Source organism: Pteropus alecto, unplaced genomic scaffold (genome assembly GCF_000325575.1).
Source record: "Pteropus alecto unplaced genomic scaffold, ASM32557v1 scaffold21, whole genome shotgun sequence".
NCBI classification, from domain to species: Eukaryota; Metazoa; Chordata; class Mammalia; order Chiroptera; family Pteropodidae; genus Pteropus; species Pteropus alecto.
The window spans coordinates 3,276,786-3,302,875 of NW_006436282.1; the positions used below are offsets into that span (position 1 = coordinate 3,276,786).

General features: G+C 37.6%; 1 protein-coding gene across 5 annotated transcripts in view; it reads left to right on the forward strand.

The window, feature by feature from the left end:
- DYNC1I1 (dynein cytoplasmic 1 intermediate chain 1) overlaps window positions 1-26,090 on the forward strand; it is a 277,262-nt gene that overhangs the window by 156,064 nt on the left and 95,108 nt on the right. For all 5 annotated transcript variants that reach the window (XM_006911921.1, XM_006911920.1, XM_006911922.1 and 2 more), the window contains 4 exons: window positions 6,028-6,117; window positions 12,713-12,875; window positions 14,906-15,005; window positions 22,745-22,870. In XM_006911921.1, the coding sequence (XP_006911983.1) occupies window positions 6,028-6,117; window positions 12,713-12,875; window positions 14,906-15,005; window positions 22,745-22,870 (479 nt within the window). The remainder of the gene's footprint in view (window positions 1-6,027; window positions 6,118-12,712; window positions 12,876-14,905; window positions 15,006-22,744; window positions 22,871-26,090) is intronic.

The window sequence follows — 26,090 nt, forward strand, 5'->3', positions numbered from 1 at the left end:
GTTCTTACATTGAAAGTAATACATCTAATTACTGTCCTCTGCTCCCAAAAAAGTACCTCTGTCTCTCTTTACATCTGTTCACCAACAGCACAGTTATAAGATTGATTTAGAAGTAACTCTGTGTTCTTGCTAGCCCTTTTATCTTTTGGAAATCTGTTTCTATTTATTCTTAAGCCACAAATTATTTTATCAATTCCAACATTCACAATTTTTCACATTAGAATTGATGATGTTATGATTTAATTAGCAATCATTGTTTTTCTTAGTGCTACATAAAGTAATTGTGCATCTTGTAGTCGCTGGCTTGTTTGATTCAAAGTCATGTGGTAATCGCTTTGTGACTCCCCTTTTTGGCAGCAGCAAGCTAGCCTTTGGAGTCAAGAAGGATGGAGTGAAATGGCCTGCTCTGCTTTCTGCTGCCCTTCTGTATCTGACCGGACTTAGTGGTCTTCCATGAGGTGGCAGATGGAGGGTCCACAGCCCCCTCCTGAAAAGCCAGGAGCAGAGCAGCAGGAGCTCCATCCAGGCACTCAGACTCTTTTATCCTGGGGCTTTGCAAGCCCTAGAGAGAGCACAGAAAAGTGAGAAACCACTGACTTTATAAAACACAAGGTCTCGTCTTCAGAGAGGGCCACGCTGCGCCGCTCAGGGTTTTGGTTGCAAGCGGCAGGCACCAAGTTCAGTGAGATTCACTGGAAGGAAAGCTGGTGCTGACAGAATCAACAGGAGGCGGAAGGAACAGGCTTGAGAAAAGGACAGGGACCAACCCAGGCAGTGGTCCTCTGGAGCAATCTGGCCAGGATGTTGGACACCACTGCTATTATGGCATGTTGCCCCAAATTAATCCTAACTGTCCCCTCAGCTTTGCTTCCTGTATCCAAAGACAAAGCCACAGTTCGGAGCATTAAGTCCGACTTCCCAGATCCTCCTGTTCCCTGGTTACCAGAGATGGAGAGTGGAAAAGTGTCTCCCCTTGGCTTTAGAAGAAGAAAGTAGGGTCCAGCATGTCATCAATACAGTATTACTGCTAGGAGATTCCCCGCAGACAGAAAGCGGTTGTCATATTGTATTCCAAACACTGACAAACGTTCCACTCCACTCCCTTCCCAGTGTCTCAAATTCGTGACCATCAGAACAGTTCAGCAGTCAGAAGACTGTGGCATACTCAAATTGACTACACAGCCTGGTAGAGGAACTGACCCTTCTGGAGCTCATAGAAAGGGTCAGGCCTGTGCTCACTGTGTTACATGTGGTTGTTGCTGAACACGCAATTATTCATTATTAGACCTTCAGAAAATCCTCAGGAAGGAGGACAGTGGTTACCAAAGATTTTTCCAACTTCAGGCGGAACCAATGTAGCAGCTGCAGAAGGCAGCGTTTGGGTGCTAAATAAAATATTGTGGCCCAAAGATGCCATTGTTGGAAATTAGCCCCTTCACTGACAGGTCATTAAGTTCTGCCACTAGTTTAATTTCTTGTGTGGACCTGGTACAGGAAACCATGCATGGGTGGTAATTTTTTTTCCCTTCCAATCTCAGAGGAAATGTAACTGGGTATGCACTAGTGGCACAACTCATATATCAGTAGTCTGTAACAGGTCTACATAAATCCTTTTCTTTAAAGTTATTTAACTGTTTTAAAAATGGTTTCAACAGAAGTAATTCCAATTGCACCAGAAAGGAAACCAGAGTCTTAAAGAAAAATATGCTCTCTTTGCTGAGCAAGGCAAACATATCAGTATGTGGAGAAACAAACCAGTCTCTTGTGTTTTATTTCCTTAGCAAATCCACTGAAACACTTACTTTGTGTCTTTAAAAGGCTGGTAGACAAAGAATTCTGTGGTCACTAAAGATGAATGCCTACAGCTGATTTGTAACCGCTTTAAAAGGACAGGTATCTTTTTTTGTTTTTGTTTTTGTTTTATTTTGTTTCTCTCGTGTTCACAGTATCTCATTATGGGACTTGGTACATATTATAAACACAATAAATATTTGTTGTTTTTTTAAAAAAAAAACATCAAAAACATATTCTCTGGGGAAGGATTTTCTATTTGAAGAAAAGGATAACTTGCTATTGACCCACACACTTCGTGCACAGACTAATACATTGCTATCACAAACCCAGCCCTTTTTATAGCCAAGCCCTTATAGAATAATATTTTTTCAATATCTCTACGTGGCACTTTCTGTCATGATGTTGCTTTTTGACTCTTCCAGGAATTAATGTTTAAAATAAAAACCCTTATATCTGCTAAGCTGAGAACTTGATACTATTTAAAGCTGACTAATTCAAGTCATTGGTGAAACCAACTACATTTTGAGAATATGAATGTGAATGTGAATATAGACTAGATGGCTCTGATAAAAGCACAATTGTTTTCCATAGTCAAAGGAACTGATAATAAATTAATTTTAGATCTTGACCCGTTCTACCCCTTGGGTCCACACAATGAGACGGAAGAATCTGTTTGTTATTAGTCTTACTTTCTCAAGATCTTCACACAACTGACTCCCGTAACTCCTTAAAACTTTTACTCAAATGTCCCCTCAGTGCGCCTTACCTGAACGCTCTATTTTAAATTTCATCTCTTCCTTCCCTTACTGTCATGCCCAATCTCCCTTTCCAGCTTGCTATTTCCCTGCAGCATTTATCTGTTACAGTGTAAGTTTTGTTTATTGTTTTGTGGTTTTTCTCCTCTAACTCAAATGGAAGCTCCATGAACAGAGAAATTTTGGGGTTCTGTCTTGTTCTCTGTCATATTCCCAGCACCAAGTGCATAGTAAGTGCTCAATAAATCTTCATTCGCATACAAACTAAGGCAATGCCGTTTTGAAGGTTTCTGGGTGCGGGGATTCCCAACTCTCTTGGTAGTTTAAAAGCAGTTTCACATCAATTATTTTATTTGATCATTCTTACAACGACATTGTGTTTTAAGAAAGGGTTTTTATTTACTCAATTCAGTAAATGAGGAAACGGGGCCGCAGAGTTTTTATGAATGGAGTAAAATTGAGAGGCTAGCAAGTAGACTCCATTCTTGAACCCAGGTCACTTACTTCCCTTGATGTCCTGCTCCCAGCCAGGCGGTGAATCTGTCAGGCAGGAGGAGTTAGTGCTTTGTACTAAGCATTGCTGGTCATGTCTCAGGGAAGTGGATTCCAAAGTGAAAATGAGAACAGACTTTGGATGCAGAGTGTATGTTCTTGACAAATGAAACAGCACGTAAGGGATGGCTCTCAAGGACGTGAAACCTAACTCTCCTCAGCTGAGCCTTATGTGTAGATGAGCGATTCGCTTTGAGGCCATGTGACGTCTGCCTTAAAGAGCACCCACAAACCCCGCCTGGCACTGCGAGTGGCCCTCACACCCGCATGTGCTCTAGGTCTTTCTCCTCTGCATTTCTGTTTCATGCCATGCGGTGGGTAGGGAGGTGGTATGCATAATGGTTAAAGGTCATAGACCTGAAAACAGTCAGAACCACACAGAACTTAAAGCTCGATGTGGTTGGTAGTTGTTTTTTGTTTTTGTTTTTGCTTTTTTTGTGTGTGGGTGGGGATGGTGTTGCTCTGTTTCCTCATCTATAAAATTAGCCTAATGGAACCAAATTCTGATAAATAAATTAGATTTATACAAGTAAAGCGTTCATCACTGCCATAGCTATTATTATTGTATATTGCCTGTGTCTCTCTTACTGGATCATGAAATCATAGAAAGCAAGGCACTTTACTGGCTTTATTAGTTTGCTAATAATGCTACTGTAATAAAGTACCACAAACTGGGTTTTAAATAGAAACTTATGTCTCACAGTTCTGGGTGCTAGGATTCCAAGATCAAGGTGTTGGCGGAGTTGGTTCTTTCTGAGGAATGTGAGGAAGAAGCTTTTCCATGCCTCTTCCCTCGTTTCCGGAGATTTGCCGGCAATCTTTGATGTTCCTTGGCCTATCAACACATCACCCTGATCTTTGCCTTCATCTTCACATGGCATTCTCCTTGTGTGTCTACATTTCCCCTTTTTATAAGGACATCAGTCATATTGGATTAGGTGCCTGCTCTACTCCAGTATGAACTTATTTTAAGTAATTGCATCTGCTTCCGAACATGGTCACATTCTGAGGTACTGGGGGTTAGGTCTTCAACACATGATTTTGGGGATGGGGGACACAATTCAGTGCATAACATGGGCCTTATCATCTTTGCACTCGTGTCTACTTGCAGTTGGTAAATGTCAGGGCATTGCGGCTGAATCCATTACATTTGAAGAAATGTCTCTAGAAGGTTCAGAAATGGTGCCGCTTTCAAACAGATTGGTGACCTTTTGAAAATTGTTTCTCCATCCAAGATTTACCAGAATAAACTTCCCTCCAGCTAGTGCCTTGCTGAGTTTTGTGTTAGATCTTTGGATCAGGAAGAAAAATCATGTGGAGGTGAATGTTTTGTTCAGGACTTTCCAAACAGGTTTTTAATGAATAGATAGCAGTAATATCTGTATATGTGGGTATGGATTTAACTGTGCTATTTACAACTTAACATTTTAAGGCTTTGTCTAAAAATTTGTATAACTCACTGTTCTTGTCAGTATTTTAAGTGCAACTTTTAATCTCATAGGTATGTGTTAATAATAATGTGTTAATAAATGTGTTAACATGTCAATAATAAATGACAATTTTCCTTTGTTTTACATTTTTTCTGGTATGTATATAGTGTGGTTATAAAGTAATAAGGTTGGTTCTTCCATGATCTTCAGACATGCATATAGATTACTATATTTCAATGAAAAGTCACATTTAAAAAAAATAATGTCTAAATTGCAATGCTCTACTTTATATATTCATATTTTTTTAATTGATATTCCTTCCACAAATGACTTGCTTAATATAGTCAGAACTTTTGGAGTTGCTTTTCAGTCTATGCATATTTATTTATTTGGGCATTTAAGTGTACATTTGTAATGCGTTCTCTAAGTGGTTGGTGCTGAAATTTTAGTTGATGTCCAGTTCAGGATTTATTGTGATGGAAATGGGACTATCCATAGAGCTTGAGATCTTATAGAAGGTCTATAAATATTTGTTGAATGAATAAATGAATATATGAATGAATATATGGGGGGAGGAAGTGAATCTATTTTTTTTCCAACTCCATTTGAATGAAGTCAATAACCTACAGTGAATATAATACTTAAGAGTGGAAATAATACATTAAAAACTTGTGAAAGCAAGTTTTAATTTTTTATTGGATTTTTTTGTGACACCTTGACTCTCCCCTATATCTTCTACATTATGACGGAAATTTCAGGCACTACAAGAAAGGGGCCTCTAAGAAAGGCGGGTTGAGAGCAGAGAGAGCAAGTGAGCGAGCCCACATTAGCATAGGGCAGGAAGGGCACTATAACATCTGGCAGTGGTAGCCGACTGGGTCCATTTGTTAGTGCTCATTAAATTCACATTAATGCATGAGCTGCTCTGAATGTGTAAATGCCATGTTGGTTGGTCGCTTTCTCTCAGGCCAATGGTAGTGACTTTTGGGGCCCTACCCCCAGAGGCTTACTTGCCAGTGGCATTTGACCTGGGGTCAGACCTGTATTTAACCCTTTCCTGTAGGTCAAAACTAAATTAATTTGGTGAGAATTAAATTGGAAATGAGTCGTCTGTACAGCAGGTGTCCCCTGTGGAGAATGTGCCCCAGGTGGAAACATTTTAAGATCTGTTCCTGGGCCATCTCCAAAGAAGCTTCAGAGGTCAGGGAGGCAATTCCAAGACATCCCATGTGGTGAGGGCCTGGAGGTGGACGTAGCAGGTGCTGACTCAGGGCGGTTTTCTCGGCAGCTGGGGGGACTTTCAAAGAGGCCCCTTTCGGAGAAAATTTATTTATATATTCATGAACATATATCTTGGGCATTCATTGTGGACTGATTTACTTAGAAGTTGCCCTAAATGATTGGAACTTTACCCTTTGCCCCTACCTCCCACCATCAACCAAAGACTTTGATTTGAAGGAACGATAATAACGCATTTTTCTCTTTCTTTTTTCTAGAGGATGAGGAAGATGAAGAAATGGTGGAACCTAAAAATGGCCATGATTCAGAACTGGAAAATCAAGACAAAAAACAGGAGGTGAAGGAAGGTATGACGTGAGAGATAAATTGAGTCATCATTTTATTTTATTTTTTTAACCAAGGGTTAAGGGACTATAGAGGTAAGAAAAAATTAAATGTACACCCACTTTGTGGAACGTTTTTTATGACTGTTCAGTACATTACATTTAGCAACATAAACTTTAATCTCCAAAGCAAGCTGTTTGTTTTTCTGACTGACCGATAGAAGCAAATAAAATACAAACCATCCACATTTCCAGCAACAAGTCCAGTCACGATTCCAATAAAATTATTACTAAGTAGTGATTAATAAGACACTTGTTATCAATTGTTGTGTTATCTAGTTCACTCCATTGTATAACAGTAACAAGAAAGCAAAACAAGAAACAAAAACGAAAAAAGTAAAGAAAGGGGATGATAATACTACAGGTGATGTTTCCTTAAAAATCTAACTCTGTATCCTTTTGAGATTCTCTGCCCTGGAAACAAAAGAGAATTTTGAAATTATCTTTCTTACTGACAAATGGAGTATCCATGAGAACAGAGTATAGATTAAAAAAATTCTTCCATATTTCCTACTAAGTGTCCCAAATATTGATCAACATAATTCTAATTAGAAGGCCACTCGATTTAAAAACTTTAAAGATGCCATGGCTCTGGCACAGCGTGTCACATAGTTGTCACTGGGAACTTTTGTAGGAATGAATATGTACTGGTCATATGCACTCACTTCAGCCTGCTCAGGCATTGAGCAAGGTTGATAACTGTCAAGTTCTGGGGTACAACCGAGGGCAGGGAGAGAATTCAGCATCTTTAACAGTGGCATTCATAGAAGGCACAAGAGTTAGTTTTTCCAAGAGATTATAAATGGATACGATTGAAGAAATTTTACCTTTGAACACCTACAAAGAACATATATATTTTTAAAGTAGGTAAGTAGATCATTAAAGCAAGACAGGTGTAGCACAAAACAAAATAGTTATTTATTAAAATATTTATTAAAATATTCTCTTCTTTCTTTTGCAAAATATCCTTAAGATGTATTGGGTGATAAGGAACCAGGTTATGTCTTGTGTGTCTTGGTACCCCCAACCCCGCCACAAACTGTCTCCAAATCGTCTTCTCTGGCAAACCATTGCGCCTCCTTCTTCACTTCTGAGTAAAAAACACCCTCAACTTTTAACTGTTCCTCATGCTTCATGGAATTGATTAAAGTTCTGATAAAAGTCAGAAAGAAGTTTGAGAGGACATTTCCTATTACTGCTGCACTGTGCACCTTATTCTCTATTAATGAGTTTTCTGCAAATTAGCACATAATGGGTTAAAAGCATGTTTATGTTGGCATCAAACTCTCTCTGGCTTTTTTTTTTTTTTTTTTTTTAAAGCAAGACAGTATTTTGCAAACTTTTAAAAGAATCTCTAGCAGATATAATCGTGGCGCCATTCGCAAGGCTGCATAGTAGTTAGGGCTGTGTCAGCACTTCCATTATGAACCCTGAGTTTCAGGCATTTATTACTCAGCCATAAAAATTTGCTCTGGGCTGAAACTTGACATACATGGTTTTAAACCAGAGAACACATTTTTGAGAAATCTGGCCTTTTTTGGAGTTAAGGAAAAAAAGGGAATGAGGGAGAGTTGGGAAAAAAAGTCAGCGCTCACTAGCTTTTGACATTTTTGCTAGTGTGACATCAAAATGCATTAAATAATAAAGAAATATGGGTTTGATTTATCACCATTTTCACTCTTTTTTTCCTACAACAAAGTAGAGGAAAACAGCAGATACGTTTTAGCTTTTAATCAAAATTTAGGGAATTTCTATATGTAAGTGTCGTAGTAGCTTCATGTTTGGAGATTTAAAACAACAGGATCGGAAACCTAACTCTTGTAAACGCACATCGGCTCATAAACCTCACGTGAACTTCAGAGAAGGGTATCCGTCTTTATTAGTTTGGTTTGGTTTTCTTGCTCTTGTTTATGAACTGATTTCACCAAAAAGTTCTTATAAGAACCACTTTGTTTAATCTGCTTTGAAATTTAAGCTATGTGGGCTTATTTATTTATTTATTTGCTTCTCTATTTATTTATTTATTTTCTTTTAGATATATTCTTGGAAAATATTAAAAGTTGTAATGTTTTATATTGAAATTTAAAGCTACATCATTGAAAGAATGCAATATATTTCTGAAGTAGATTAAAAAAAAACTTAACCTAAAAATGAGATTGTAAAATACTTAATATAAATTGTGAATTTTATTATGAATTTTACATTTTTACAGAGAAAAAAAATTTCAAGAACCCGAGGAATCAAGAGAAGGAGTATATTGTAAATAGAATAAATTAAAAAGAAACTGAAAAAGTATACTTTAAGGTCTAAAGAAAACTCAAGAAATCAGAACAAATAGGATAAAATCATCATGAAAGATGTAAGATAGTATTTTCATATGTAAAACCAAGAGAAATTAACACTTCTATAATAAATAGGATAAAAAATTATCCCTAAAATAAAATTTATACTAGATTTTAATTTTGCAGTATATGAGTTCATAAAATTAGCAGTCTTCTAAATTCTGAATTTCATGAAGGCAGTAAATTGTTTTTATACTTGTTATTCGAGCTAAATATAACTGGTCAGGTACATTCTGTTAAGTTTGGAAATGTGTCATGTCATTTGGATCATTTGTAAGTCATATTCATGTGTTCTACTATTCATAAAACACCTTTATTTTTAAAAAAGGTCACTTTAAATGCATAAAGTATTGTTAGCTCTTGGCAGGAATACTAAATATTTTGTTGCAAAAACAAACAACAAGCCTTCTACAATAGCATTTTCTGCTTAACTTATAAAAATCAAATATTATCAATTCCCATGTTTTGCCATGATATACCTTTTGCTATTAAATTAATCCCTACCTTTTATGCAATGAACATGCTAAATATGATTCATTAGGTTCCAGTGATAGGGAAAAGCTTCAGAAACACATATTTCAGGAGAATTTGAGCTCTTTTCCTGGGGTAATACAATTTCAATTCTAATTGTTTATGCTTATATTTCGAACCTTGTGGATTCCATTAATCAACCAATTTTCTTTCATAAAATATGGTGTATGGAGAGGTTTTATCTTCGAATTCAGCTTTTGATTGTGGTCCTGGATATTCCATTATGTTTTCATTACATTGTAACAACACATCGATTTAAAGACTTTTAAATATGGGACATTTGGAGTTTTTATCAAAACTAACTATGTCCCTGTTTAACTCCTAGAATGAACATTGTTTATGACTTTAAAGAAATGCTTGTCTGCACATACATCTTATTATTTTGTGCTAACAGGGATCATTTGATCCCTGTTAGACATCAAAGCTTAATATAAAAGATATCCTTTGTTTTGCTTCATTACAATTTAATTTCAAACCAAATATCGTATTGTAAATATAATATCTGGATAGGCTACTGCTTCACCTACCTTAACTTGGCCTCTGCAAATACACTTTGATCAGCCATTTATGTTTCTCTTGGAGAAGAAGTTGTATGTCTTGAAAGCCGAGATCAAAGTGACAATAAGCTACAGGGAAGAAAAAATTACAGAAAATTACAGTGATACTATTTTTTATTCAATGGACCTGTGAGGAAAGATACAGGTGAAATAGAAGTAGCTGAAAAGATAAACAGAGAATAGGAAGATTTTTATATTATAAAAAGAAGGAATAAAGGGGAAAATTCCTATTCCTCTTTTTAATTTCAAGTGTGTCATCCATCCACAGTGACTAAGGCTGAACAAGACTTTTAAAATAAGACATTTTTCTTGGCCATATAGTATCTTTGTTCAGTGAAGTTTATTTATTTATGTAACAGCACTAACCAAAACAAAATGACCCTAACATTTTGTAGGGTGTTTTTTTTTTTCTTTTGCCTAATTATATTTAATAGTTTACTGTTTTCTTGAACTTACATTAAGGGCAAAAAATTCAAATGCCTAATTTATGGGAATTTTTAAAAAGTAGACTAATAAATTACTACTTAATTACTAATTATTGAATGCTTAACTATTTGTCCTATATATTTATCTTTAACTCTTAACCCAGACTTAAAGTTTAGGTATCATTACTCCATTTTATAGATAAAACTGCTTTTCAGAGAGCTTTAATTGATTAAAGAATCAAAACTAACATATGGGACAGTAAATGTTGTATTCCAGGTTGGTTTTGTAGTGTTCTTATTATTTGTGGTCTACACATTGCCTGTGTCACTATTTCTCAAACTAGTGTCTGGGCAACACTGCTTAGCAGAAGTTGATGGGGGTTCTTGGAGATTCTCCACACACATTGGCATATTTAGGGCTCTGGAGACATTGGCGCAAAGAAATATTGCAATATTTGGGGCTGCTAGAAACTATGTGATGGACTGTTTTTGGAGATCTTCTTCTGTAGCAGATGAATCATTTCTTGTTATATTACCTGAGGAGCATTTCTCAAGGTGTGAACCAACTACATCAGAATCATTCCAGTTTCTTGTATAAATACAGGCTTGGGAGTCCTTTCAGACCTCCTGCATTGTGGTCTGGGGCAGGAAAGGGGAGATCGGAAGGGGAGAGACAATATGAACCTTAAAAGTTTGAGATGTACTGCCATGGCTCTGCAGAGGAGCTTTTGGACAATTTCATTTTCTCAGGACAATGGCTTTGTGACATCATGAATAGAATCAAATAACATTTCCACAAAACATTATGCTATGGGTGACTGTACGTAAAAGATTCCTCAGACCACATGGCCAGGTAGGAATCGGTCTTGGTTATGGGGATAGTGGTGGAAGTTTTGGGGAAAGTCTGTGGGTGAGCATTCCATCAGGAATCTCACCTGTGATTATGATGAACTACCCTCCTCCTGTAGCTTAAACTACAGACACTTCTGGTCCTACTGAAAGAGTCATCAATCAAATGTTTATTGAAGGCTCTGTGCACGAGAGTTGAATGGGGGGGGGGCGGTTCCTAAAGAGCCACAAAGATTCAGCTGACAGTTTCTGCCCTTGAGAGCTTCTCAGTCTGGGGAGTTCTTAATCTTTTATCTGTGTTTTTATGTAAGACAGTGACTATAAAAACAGTTTATGTAAAACAATTGTGACTCTGAGGTGAACTGACTTCCTTTCAGACACTATAACATATTGCTAGTTATTTTATCTCTTTGCCTCATTTTGCATCTTCGAAATTAGTTTAATGAGATTAATTATGCCGTGGAAGTAATGCATAAAAGCAATTGTGAAGTATCTTACAAAAGTATTTATTTGTTTCATGTGTTCGTTAAAAACAAGATATTTTGGGTAAAAGCAGGTATGGAAGGACATATTTCAGGTTTTGAGTGGAATCTTTACAACAATCATGTCAACTTTACCAACTCTTCATGTAAAATAAAATGAATTTTTCCATAGAAAGAGGAAAGATTCTATCTGGATCATATTATAGATAGTTCTTAATTATTTAATATGTGCAGCTTTATAGTAGTGTCTAATATATATAGTTTTAGATTTCTCTATTATATGTTATTTCAGTTATTTTCAAGTTCAATTCTAAAGAAAATGACATTATTCAAAACCAATTGCTAAAAAATCTACCTAGCTATTTCCACTTGTAATCTTTTTTAACTCTTCCAAACAGTAATTAGGCCAGATATGAAATCCTTTTCTAAAACTAGCAGTGGAGACATCTGCAAAAACCTTTGGTGTGAAGGGGGGGGGGCGGTTCCTAAAGAGCCACAAAGATTCAGCTGACAGTTTCTGCCCTTGAGAGCTTCTCAGTCTGGGGAGTTCTTAATCTTTTATCTGTGTTTTTATGTAAGACAGTGACTATAAAAACAGTTTATGTAAAACAATTGTGACTCTGAGGTGAACTGACTTCCTTTCAGACACTATAACATATTGCTAGTTATTTTATCTCTTTGCCTCATTTTGCATCTTCGAAATTAGTTTAATGAGATTAATTATGCCGTGGAAGTAATGCATAAAAGCAATTGTGAAGTATCTTACAAAAGTATTTATTTGTTTCATGTGTTCGTTAAAAACAAGATATTTTGGGTAAAAGCAGGTATGGAAGGACATATTTCAGGTTTTGAGTGGAATCTTTACAACAATCATGTCAACTTTACCAACTCTTCATGTAAAATAAAATGAATTTTTCCATAGAAAGAGGAAAGATTCTATCTGGATCATATTATAGATAGTTCTTAATTATTTAATATGTGCAGCTTTATAGTAGTGTCTAATATATATAGTTTTAGATTTCTCTATTATATGTTATTTCAGTTATTTTCAAGTTCAATTCTAAAGAAAATGACATTATTCAAAACCAATTGCTAAAAAATCTACCTAGCTATTTCCACTTGTAATCTTTTTTAACTCTTCCAAACAGTAATTAGGCCAGATATGAAATCCTTTTCTAAAACTAGCAGTGGAGACATCTGCAAAAACCTTTGGTGTGAATTTGGTAGTGATTTAGACTGCATATTATAAACAATGACTTTTCTCACTGTGTCTTATCACTCCTTTGATAAGCATTCTCTTTCAAGAGTTGGATTCCTTGTGAAATGTTTTTAATTGCCTTTTATTTCTTTCTTGACAATCTGTTACAAAAAAGCACCTCCGAGGGAGCTGACGGAGGAAGAAAAACAGCAAATCCTTCATTCAGAGGAATTTCTCATCTTCTTTGATCGGACCATACGGGTAATCGAAAGAGCACTGGCAGAAGACTCTGACATCTTCTTTGACTATAGCGGTCGAGAGTTAGAGGAAAAAGATGGGTTAGTTTCTTGTGTGCATTTTTTGAAAAACAAACAAACAAAAAATAAAACAACAAAAAAACAGTGATAGATTATCTGTTGATGTTAAATTCATGTATGTATTGAGCAGGTAAATCCCAAACCTAACAAATCAGAGGAGGATGAAATTCCAGGGCTGATCTTGCTAAACAGCTTTGACTAAGGACTTTGGTTATAACTTCTGGCTTAGCGTTTCCCTGTAATTATCATGTGCTTCCGTGAAATGCTTTTGAACTTGATATCTGGGAAACAATCCAGGTGATAGAGACTGGCAGAGTCATGTACATCGTCCTTTGAGAAAACATTTTTATAAGCAGCAAAAGGAGATGTGTGTTACATCCAGTAGATTTATTTTTTATGTCTAAGCAAACAAGAAGGTGAAGAAAATAAACACGAGATTCGAGAGACCTTAACTGATGTGGGAGACAGTGAACAGAGACTGGAAACTTTTTTCTGTTTTGATACTGTAAGATTATGTGTGTATACCTTTTAGGAAACACATTGTGCAAGGATATATTTATAGATAAAACAAACAAAAAACTAATCAATAAAGCATATGCCCCAAAAGACTTTCTTTGTGATGGCAACATATATATTGTAAAAGGCAGTGGCTGCCAACCATCATCATAGGGGTGATAAGAGGTACTTTGTGAGCTTTGTAAGAAATAGAAATAGCTGGTTTTTAGCTACCAATTCATTTTGGCTAAGAACAATATGAAAAGGTAAGATCACTTGCCTTTTTCATTAGATCTGACTTTACTATACCTAAAATTCAAATACATTCTCAAAGGATAGCCTATCATCACTGAAGACACTCAAAGAAATGTCATAGAGACTCCAAATACAGTTTCAAAAGGGAGTTCTGAAAATGCTCTAAACAAATGACAGCATCCTGTTTACTTCAAAAAGACAACAGTATTTTGAATATACATGTTCTGAGGTGTTTGTTTTCTTTGTAAAAAGCCTGTTCTGTGGCTCAGTTAATTTTCTGGGTCCTCTTTCCTTCTGGGTGCCTGGCCCAGTGATATTCTGGCTTCTTGGCAGCTACTTGGGTGCATGTACCCCATGCCTGAGTTTGCAGTGGTCGAGCTGAAGAAGGGTTAGCAGGACAAAAACTTCATAAGTCTGCTGATTAGAGCTTGAGTAAAATAGTCTGAAGCCACTTCACCCAGTCTGAATAAGGGCTATATAAGACAAGTGATTCAGGGGTGCAAGCCAATTGAATGAAGCAAATAAACAGAAAAAAAGTGAGTGAACTGAAGCCTAAGATTTTACACAGCATTTTATGCACATCCAAAAGCTGCTGGCACAGAACAAGCATTACTTAATTTAAACACTCAATCTTGTGGAGAAAATGCATGACCAGTGCAGAGTTCTTCAGAAGAGGTTTTGTGGCCAGCTGAATATCAGCCAAATAAACACTGGCCAAAGTGTAATCCACCTAGAACCAGATGCCATTTGGGTCTTAGTGAAGGATCTGATACATTTGGTGAATTCCCTCCTCTTCACCATGTCTGTCTCATGGCAGAACTTCCCAGTTGCCATTGAGCAAGGAGGTAATCACTATAGTCAATCAGAAATTACAGATAGAGAAACATGCATATTATCTCTGGTCTAAGTCTAGAAAAGAAGGCATTGATATCAAAGAATCTCCAAGTGAACTAATCTCCCTTGACAGCTCAGAGATTTCTAGTGAACTCTGCTTCAAGATAGAACTTATTAGGAAAAGGAGAATCCTTTAGGACTGGTCAAGATGAGAACCTGAAACAAATTTGACATTTCATACCAGTCTCGAAACAACATGTGGAAACATTTTCTGGGCCAGGTTAGAGAGAGCCTGTCATAAAGGAGAGCCTAATTGGTTCACGTATCTGTGATCAGAATTTGATGCTTTGACTGCAGAGAGTATTGTGTGCCATGCTTTAGCCATTTTATTCTTTCAGTATGAGCAGCAGAGGTAAAGCCCCCATCCTAAAGCATCATGTTTGTCTTTGACGTTTAAACCTTCCTAGGGATGTCCAGGCTGGAGCCAACCTTTCTTTTAATCGTCAGTTCTATGATGAACATTGGTCCAAGCATCGAGTGGTCACTTGTATGGACTGGTCACTCCAGGTAAGAATTACTGCTAGAATGGGACAAACTGGGCTTGTATTCTCATGGGATGTGTATAAAAAATTGAGATATTTGCTTCTCCACTTTGGATATGTTCACTAACCTACGATTTTTTTCTGTGTCTGTGATTGTCTTTCTTATTTTACTGAGATTTTATTTTAAATTCTACACTCTGTTGTTCATATATATTGAGTACTTACTATGTGCTAAGTTTCAGACAAGGAGCCAAGCCATTTTGTCTGTGAAACTGCTCTTGTTAAGGTCACCAATGATTTCCTACTTGTCAAATCCTCTGGATATTTTTAAACCTTCATAGGCCCTGACTGCTCTTTGTGATCCAGCTTATTTAACGTCCCTCCACTTCTAAAAACAATAGCCTTCCATTAAGTTCTACAACTCTCTAATTCTCAGACTTTTCCAAGACTCCTTTTTTCTCTTCCACCTTTGTGGTCCTTGTGCTTATGGCCTCACTCCCTACCCTTCTTCCCGACATGCTCTCTGTGTGAGATTTCTTCCGTTGCTATGGATGCCGCTACCGCATGGACAGTCTGTTTATCTCTCCTACCCAATCAATCATCCTCCTGAATTCCACTTTACACACCAGACAGATCCACGCAGGTGTCCCACAGAATCTCAAATGTATCACTAACTCATTATTGCCACATAGTTGAAATCCTTTTTTGCCCACTACATTCTCTTTATGTTAAAGCCATACCCAAGGGTCTAAAGCAAAACTTTCATCATTCACATTAGCAACTTCCTCTCCCTTATCTCTCAGTCTATCGACAGGACTGCCCATTTCTGCATTCGTATATTCACTATCTTATATCTATAACATTACAAACCTTCTAACTGGTCTTTCTACATCTATACTTGTCCACCTATAGTTTTTCTTCTGGACAACTAGCCAAATACAGTTGACCCTTGAACCACACAGGGTTTAGGGACACCAACCCCCTGCACAGTTGAAAATCTACATATAACTTTTGACTTTCCAATTGTCCCTCAGTATCTTTGAGAGGTTGGTTTCGGGACCATCCCTACCCCGCCACTTCCACGGATACCAAAATATGTGGATGCTCAGGTCCTTAATATAAGGTGGTATAGAGCAATGCATTCAATCAGCCCTCAACTGCGGATTCCCAGCTATAGATTCAAAATCTAGGGACAGAGGGTCAACTGTATATTTATCGAAAAAAAAAAATCAGCGTATAAGCGGACTCGAGGGTTAAATGTAACAGAGGGTTAAATGTAATCTTCCGAAATTGCAAATCTGATCATTTTATTTCTTTGATTAAAATTCTCCATTGTCTATAAGAAAAAAGTCTAAACTCCTTAGTGTGGCTTTCAGAGTAAAAGCAGGCAAATGTATCAAAAGCCAGTTCGCTGAATGACCAACTCAACTAGTTGACAATTTATCTAGTGCTGAGCAGTGAAATCATGTGCAGACAGGCACGCAGCCTAGTTGTGGTGCAGGTGGAATTTGAACCCAGGTGGTCTGACCCCCGAGTCCATGTTTTTGACAACTACACTATGTTCTCTACTGCAATGACAATGACATAACAACAACGATGGAAATAGGAAGGGCCAGTCCTGGCTATTTATGTATTGCACAGTTTCTACTTTCTTGTAGTCTGTGTTTTTATTAAAAACGATAACCATGGCTAGCTTGTCGTTTGTGTTTCTTATATGCCAAGCGCTGTGCCAGGGGCTCTGATGGCATTATCTCTTTCCACTCTCATAATATCATGTGAGGCAGCCGCTATTACTGTTTCCTTTTTGTAGCTGAGAAAATTGAAGCTCAGAAAAGCTAAGTGATTTGCTAAGTCACTCAGCTAGGATGTGGTAAAGCAGGGATTTGAACCCAAATCTTTTAGCACTTCAGGGCATATGCTCTTTACCACGGCTTCCCACGAAGGGCTCATGAATCTAGAACCAAGAGGGGTGATAAGTGCTGAATGATAGGGGCAGATAGCAAGTGCTTTCAGTGTTCAGTGGAGGTTGGGATCTGTTTCTGGTCAGACATGCCTTCTCAGAAGATTGAGATTTAGAGAGATGGAGGGGAGAAGAGGGTGTTCTAGGCAGAGCAGTGAAGCAGATGATGTGAAGAGCCCCTATTTAATCCTGCTGGAGAACAGGAGAACTGAAGAGGAGTGTAATCCCCCACAACCAGACTGTCATCAGCCACCAAGTGGGTGAGTGTTCTCTCCTCTCGAATCTCCTTTTACATCTAAGCAACAAAGCACACAGTGCAGAGACGAATACAAGCAGGGTTTGCCCAGCCACTTCTCGCCAGCGTGTGGGTGGTCTGTGAGCACGTTCGGGTGTATGCACAGAAATCAGATCCAAGCCTGAGGAAACACTTAGCTCGGCGTGTTCACTTGTTCAGAGTCTGGAAATTACACAGGAACCTTATCTGACACATTCCTCAAAGGCCACTTTTACTGTGTTCCTGGATCAGCTGATCATGCTCCCTGAGGAGGTGGCAGAGCCAGCATCAGCGAGCATGGTCCTTCCTGGCCTCAGCGTGTGATGGGCCATCTTACCCATGGTTGGATTTGCTTCCAGTCAGGGTTCCGTGTGATGTTTTTGTTGCAGGAAGTGAAACTATAAAGGGCAGAAATTCCACCATGGAGACACCACATTTATTTTTCCCCATTTTTGTGTAAGCTGTTCATCTACTCTGGGGTGAAGAGGTTTACAACTCTGAAAATGTTATTTTATATGGAGTGTGAGAAAAAAGAATTAGAACCCTCAGCTCCTACATCATAACACTTTTGCAGGGTTCAAAAGACCAGGTGTATATGCTTATGGGATGAAGAGACTTCCTGAATGGATCTAGATGCAATCCGGTGATATTAAGAAAGAAGAGGATAGAGGCACGGCTTCGGAATCTAATAGGGGCTTGCATGCCTAGGATGATTTCCTGAGTGGGACAAAATGGAACAAAGGAGTGAAAAAGGAAGAATAACTACAACGAGTCCTTGCTTAACGTTGTTGTCGAGAGGTTCTGCCACTTTAAGCAAAACATCATATTAGGAAACTAGTTTCACCAGAGGCCGATATAAACAAGAGTTAAGCTCCTATGACATCTCAATGTTATAATGAAATGAAGTTGGACAAAACGATGTTATTTGAGGACTTGCCATATGAGATTTCTGCATAGCTTTGCTTTGATCTCCTGAGCTTCTTAAATAAGAACACTTTAACTTTGCAACATTTGCAAAATATCCACCAAACATTATTCTTTGGAAGAAATTTGGGCACTTAGGGAATTACATTAAATTTGTCAGTCATTGAACAATGTTTAGCAGAGACGGTCAATAATACTATTCACAGAGCATATGACAGATTTTCCAGACCTGCACAAAACCGGATTCACGATCTTACTCCCACGTATATACTTCTCTTACATGTAAATTGCATTCTCCAATCTTTCAGTCATTGTGATACAAACCCGAGTAATCCTTGACAGCTTTTTTGTTTGCGAAATCCAATCAAATTTACAGTAGCAAAAAGACTCCCACTGATACCAATTCTAATCCGTTAACATATGGGTTTGACACCTACTTTCTGTCATGCCCTCCATTTCTTGCTTATATTAGGAAATAACTTTCTAACTGGTCTTCCTACCTCAAGTCTCTACACTGTTGAGTCATTATAAGTACTTTTGCCAGATTAACACTTGTAAAGATTACGTATATGCTCTCAATATCACCTTGGGCAAGTTGCCTTACTTCTCTTGGCTTAAGTTTCCTCATTCATAAAATAATGATTTAAAAAATACCTAGCTCACATATTTATTGTGAATATTGAATGAGTTAAGGTATTTAAGGCACTTTATTTAAAAAATGTCTCTAGTACATAAAAAATACTCGATAAATGTGACAGTAAGGAGGGTCGTCGTATAAATAGTTTCAGAGTTTGACTCCTGCCATCCCTAATGTCTAAAATCGTTAGTCTGTACTCAAAACCTTCTGTGAGGATTCCTTGAGGCATTTCTAGCCCTTTCTTCTTTTTTACCTCTTCACATACCCTGCCTCCTAGTCCACAGCTACAACCCAAGGTCTCTTGAGCCTGTTCTTCTTCACTGCATTGGTTAAGAAAACTTTACCCCTTGCTAGCTAGCTTAAGCAAAAGCGGAAATTTATTGGAGAGCCACTCAGGTACTTAGGGAATCCATGGAAAAGATGAAGAACTGGGACTCAGAAAGAGTAGAAACCTGGGCAGCTTGAGGGACCTCACCAATAAGATGCTGTCACTACCTGAGTCATTTGCCAGCCCGATGCTTCTGTGTCTCAATTCAAAATTTACAACAGCCAGCTTAGAGAATGTGATTTGCCCAGCTGGGTATCAATCCCGCAATGAATGAATTGTACCTGGGAAGTGAGACAGCTGTTTATTGAGGTAATCTTCAAAGATGGGAGAATCACTGTGAGCCAGCTGATATGCAAGAGAAAGCTCCTGCACCCACATTGGTACCCTTGTCCACACTCTCCTCTCCCTCTTCTCCTAATATCTTCCCACTGGACAAAGCCCAATTCAAGTCTTGTTTCTTTTCAGAGGTCTCTTCCAATTTTCCTGCCACACCCCATCTCAGTTAAAGTAGTTATTTCCTCCTCTGTACTTGTATAGAACCTTGTTTACGCCTCCATCTTAGCACACAGTATGTTCTTTTATGTTTGTATTACAGTTATTCATACATGTACCTTACTTCCCTCTACTTAACAGTGAGTTCCTATAGAGCAAAGCATGTTATTGTTACTTTCTTCTCCCACATTTCACCTGGCACAGTACCGTACATGTGCATAGGAGGCACTTGATGTTTGCTACAGTAAACCAGAAGGAATGCAGAATTTAAAGCCAGACTTTAAACAGGGTTCTCACTTCTTCATTTATTAGCAATAAAACTCAGAACAAGTTACTCACCCAGGGACCCTTGGCTTCTTCATCCGTAGAAATAGGAAAACCATTGCCTACTTTACAACATCGCAAGGACCAAATGAGTTAACATCACCCAGTTCGATGTCTGACACATAATGGGCCCTTAAAACATGTTGGTTTTTTCCTCTCCAATAAATGTCAGATTTTATTTCTCTATAAGAATAAATGGCTTGAGAGAAGATCTGGTAATTTCCTGGTAAAAATTTTCCTAGTTTATATATTAGATAATCTAGTCCAATGAGTAATCGCAAACTTCATAATTATTCATTTTTCTCTTTAAAATCATAATTTTGACATTTAAGGTTAAATGATTATTCGGGGATTTACTTTTTATTGGAAAATAAGAAAATATGACTAGTCATGTTCAAACAAACAACAGAAAAAGACATTCTAGAGGAGACTTTGAATTCATAAAAACTTACATTCGATAAGAGTTAAAAATAGTATCTTTAGGACTTACAATCCCAATTACGAAAATTACACCAAACACATTTCACTGGTATTTTACTAAAACTCTCCTTGTTTTCTAAAGGAGACTTAAACCCAAATAATTTAAAATATGTTTTAATGGAAAAAAGAAAAGCTACGAGTGGGAACCAATGATGAGACCCAGATGTGAAGCTGTGGGATATGATTGCAGACACATCTGGCTGCTCATTGGCCACTATAGTAGTGCTGCTCATGTTTATAGAGTTGCCTTTTCACGTGTGACATAGTTAAACTTCAGATGGACAGTCTGGAGACTTTTGTGTTTATCTGAATGTCAGTGTCTTTGAATGGGCTTTGAATCAGAGGCATTTTTTACCATCAAGTTGTAGCTCTGTGCGGTTTTCTTAAGTTGAGGAAGCTGAAAGAATGTATAAAGCCATGTGGAAGACTTAGGTTTAATTATTGTGCTAGAAAAAAAAGTTGATGTTTAAATTTATAAGGATAATCTGTTAAATGTATACACAGCATAATGAAATAAGGGGAAACAATTAAATTATGAGCAAAGGGTGATATGATCTGCTATAATCTTAATATACTTGCATATATAATGATGTGATTTTTAATGGGATGGCCTTATAGGAATCCCACTAGGAATGGCCTTTTCATGAAATGTTGTCTAACTCATAAATACCTCCCATGAGACTCACCCTCAGTTTATTTATTAACACATAGCATAGAGTTTATATAGGGTGAGTAAGTATTTCTACTCACCATAGAGACCTTGTGATTTTATTGGTTGTGTTTCTTACACTTACACTTTTAATCGCTGGAATTATTTGACAACAAAGGATTAAATATAAGGACTTTTCAATGAGCACAGTTACTAAAATAAAAAAGAACATTTGTAATTCAATAGCTTTTGGCACAAGTTTATCATGTTACTAAACTCTAGATTCAGAGGTCAATAAAAACCAGTCCCTACATTCAAAGAGCTTACAAAATAGTAAGAGACATAAGTGAGGGGAAAAAACCCATAATACGATTTGACAAGTGCATTAATGGAGGGGGACACACAAAATGCTAAGGGAGCCAGTGAGAGGCAAGGAGGTGTTATAGATGGTTAGTTAGGATTGCCTAGAGGACTTGATGCCTGCATTGAGTCTTAAAGAATGAGTTAATGATGTGTACACTAAAGAAGAGGCATTCCAATGAAAGCATCAGACTCATAGGTACAGAGGCAGTACCTGTGAATCTCAGACCTAGCCCAGTGAGGCTGGGTCACAGAGTATAGGGTGAGATGGGAGAGGGAGTGGAAGTTGTAAGAGATTAAACAGAGGAGGCAGAAAATGACAGATCATGAAAGATACTATATGACCTACATTGTATCTTGAAAGTCATAATGAACCATTAAAGTGTTTTAAGCAGAGGAGTGACTTAGCCGAATGTATGTTTTTTAAAGTCATATTGACAAAGGATGGAATATGGAGTAGGTGAGGGTAGAGCCTGGTGAGCTCAGAAGCAAGAAGCCATTTAGGAAGCGGTTGCCTTTATCAGGTAGGAAATTAGTTTAGGAGGCTCTCACCTTAAGCATGGAAAGGAAACATGCATTCGAAATGTATTAAGGGAATAGCAAAGCATGGTGCATGGGGATAGGAAAGAGAAAGGAGTAAACATTAATGTGGAGTGTCTGGCCTGAGCAGCTAGGTGAATGTTAGTGCAAAGCGCCAAAAGAGAGAACATTGGAAGAGCAGTAGGTTTTGGTAGGAGGCAATGAGCTCATCTTTCTGTGCATTGCATCTGATGCGTCTATGAAGAGCCCTAGGAAATTCCCAATAGGCAGTCAGATAAAGTATCTGCAACTCAGAGAGAAATCAAGCCTAAAGATATAGATAGATTTGAACATCGTCATCATATTAGTGCTTGTTAAAGCCATTGGCATAGATGAGATTACCCAGGGAGAATGTGTAGACAGAGACAAAAAAGGAGGAATGAAACAGCCTCCTTGGAATATAGATAATAGAAGGAGAACTCGTAGAAACTAAAAAGAGTGAACAGGAAGAAAGTCAGGAGAGATAGATGTATTGGAAGTCCATATAGAAGAAAGGAGAGAATATGTCAAATGTCAGATAATTAGAGAGGTCCAGCAACGTGTATAGTTTGGTAGTTATTTGCAAGCATATATGGAACGTTGGAAGCAAACCCAGATTGCAGTAGGTTGAGGCAGGAAATTGATATTAAGTATGCTACAACTTTAAAAGAAAATGCCATGTAAAGTATGTAGCATAGCATGTGTCTGTAGGAATTAAGAAAGTTTTCTTTGTGTTGTCATCTTGGCGTGATCCATCTATGTGACCTCTTTCATTCAGTACCCCGAGCTGATGGTCGCTTCCTACAACAACAATGAAGATGCTCCCCATGAACCAGATGGAGTGGCCTTGGTCTGGAACATGAAGTTTAAGAAAGCCACACCAGAATACGTCTTCCACTGTCAGGTAGGAGTCAGCATAGTAAAAATAACTTACATCTCCTACTAGACCAAATATAGTTCATGCTGCCTTGCATCTGTCTTATGTGGAGAGGAAGAACCGAGTTTAAAAATGGAATTGTTGACAATTTTGGAAAATTCCCCCACAGTAACCTAATGTTTTGGGAAAGTGGCAACGCTCTCCAAACCCTCTCCAAACAGTTAGGAAGCCTGGTTGAGGACTGTGTGTCATGTTCTTTCTATTTAAAACCGACCCCGTAAAGAAGAGTTTATAAAGACCTCGCACTTATGAAGGATTCCTGGTGTACCACTTCCTCTGCTTAACAGCAACATATGCTAGCCCACCCACGTGGACATCTCAGAGCACTACCATTTCAAGTTCTCTGCTCTCTCTGAAATGCAGTTCAATGGGATTTTGCCAATTTTAAGTTTACGGGCGCCATTTTGCTTACAGATAATAATAGTTTTGTAGCTGGTTTAGGGGAATACCTAGCACAAATCTTTCTTGAATTGTTGAGAAATATAGATGTTGTTTCCGGTTTGCAAGTGCAGAGATCATTTAAAATAGTTGTAGATAGTTTATTCTTTGTGTCTGCTGACACATTTGTCTTCTCTTCCATTCAACACAATACAGGCTGAAATTATGTTACACTTGCAAACATTCAGCTTTGCTCTGTTGCCATGACTCTGCTTAAATAATAGGCCTCAGCAGTGGCCAATATACCAACCCCTTTATTAATGCCCCTATCCTGTGATTATGCTCAGGAAAATGCAAAACAAACATTCCAGCTCAAAGTTTCAGTTCCTCAAATATTATGATTCAGACGTTCTGAGTGGCAGATTACTCTGACTACAAATACACCAGCTAAAGAGGATGGATAGACCTGTTGATATTTAGAAGCTTAGTGCTTTTATATCTAAGAGCTGAATATCTTTTTGAACTGAAATATGTTTAGACTTTAGAACATTATCAGATATAATTTGGGGGACAGGAGCTGCTGGAATAAAAGTCTCAGCTTCAACCTGATTGAGTAACCTCTAACTCTGGCCATCTTTTTCTAATTTGCTATCTTAAAAACAACAAGAAGTCTAGGTCTGCGTAGTAAATAACCTTTATTTTTTGAACCTTTGAAATAAGAACAGTTTTTTCTTTCCTTCTTTTTTAAGATTATCAAATTTGTCAATGTGATATGCTCTTTCTGTAAACATAGAAGCACAAAATCTTAATTTTGTTCAGTTTTAAGAGGTTAGCTGAATTACCAGGAAAACACTAAAAAGATTATGGGGTAAGCAGAAGCACATTTATGAAAAACGGTGCCATATAAACTATTTTCATATTATATAAAGCATACCTTGATTTAAAAAAAAGAAAAAGAAAGCTAACACAATATATTATTTTGGTTGATGTACATGCTGTTTTTCAAAATTAAAAAAAATATATTTTATTAACTGACTATAGGTAGCCTGTAACAATAAATTTGATTATATGCTTAATATTCACAACATCCATAGTAAACAGGTGAGGAGGAGCGTAATAATGCTGAGTCAAGTACCAAATTTCAAAGGTCTTTGTAATTAACTGGCATTTTGAAATTGCCTGTTTTATTACATAATAATTAATACCAGTATTGATTGAAAAGAGCATCTTCTCTTTCCTCTCCTAGTATCTTTGGGGTCATTTACTAAAGATCTCACGAATGTGCATTTAATTTCATTTTTAGTTTCTCCATTAAATGATATAATATATGTATTTTAGAAGAAAATATACTCCTGATTTCAAAAAAACGTCATAAGTGTTCTGAATAGCCTACCAAAAGATGCTGATTAAAATGTCTGTATTTCCCAACTTCCCATTACTATCTTCACTTTATCTGGTGACCAGAAGCATATGGAGGTTCTAAGCTCTACCTGGCATTCTCACTAGGAGAACAGTGAGAATTCTAAGACTTTTAAACTTTGCAGTTGATTCAGTGACATGTGCAAAAGACCAGGAGGACTCTGAGATTCTAGGTACCAAATAAAAGCTACTCAACTTAACTACACACATGTTTAAAGATATTGAAAATCATACTTGCACTACTTAGATATGAATGATAAGTAGTTTACATAAATGACACATTTAGAAAATCTTATGAAAACCTAAATCTGAATACCACTATAATAGCTTGCTTCTGTGATTAGATTATTTCTCTTAAACTTATTTAACTGTAGAGGGCAGAGTGTATCACCAGCTTTGGGAAGGCGAAAAGAGAAAGAACTTTGATCTCTCATTGGAGAGATGAGGAAAAGGAAGAAATGAGCACAACCAAAGTAATTATGAAGCCCTTCTGAGGAACCCTGGTAGTTTGAATATGCAGCAATAGTTGGAAACTACTGGAATATAGAGAGATGAAGAATGGGGATGATAAGAGACAAAAGTGGCCGGCCTCTTCATTTGGAAGCGTGGGACTTTTCTTCTTGCCCCGCAGTTCCTCTTTGGCTCAAACTAGAGTGGCATTTCTTGCCTTTATTACTCTGATGCTGATCTCCTGCCTGACCCTATTTGAGAAATTTCCTAACCAACACCCCTGTTCTTTTCCACCTAGCCTCCCCGCCAACCCCAACTCCATCCCCGACACGCACACATGTATGTGCTCACTTCCTCTAGCTCACTCATTGCTGTGATCTGCTTCAGTTGGTGGATGGTCAGAAGACCCAGAGTTATTTTTCCAGGAAGGGGCTCAAGTCCGCATTGAACATAACATAAGGACAATGTTCACTGGCGAGTCAGAGAGTACTATTTCTTTGGGGATAGTGACATACCTTGCTATAGTTAGTATCTGTGAAGTTAAGATTAAAGCTAAGTAAATATTAATGGCTGCCAGAAGAAAACAAAGGGCTATAATCCTAAGTATACCTGAGCTGATGGGAGACCAAACCAGGGGCAACTTAAGCAGCCAGGAAAGTTATAGATGAATTAGTAGATGGAAGTTAGGTAGAGGGAAAAAATAATAAAAGCAATTTGGTTATCGTGCACTGAACTCTAACAACTACAGTGAGTATAACTACATTTGTCTGTATCTTACATTTTCCCAGCACTTCATGATCTCATTGATCCTTACAACATTGCAGCAGAAAAGATTTTATTATTTTTCTTTTCCAGTTGAGGGAGTTTGCACTTTAAAGGTTCCCCAGCTAGTGAGCAATAGAATCTCTGCTGGAAACAAGGCTCCTTCCCCCAGGCTGTA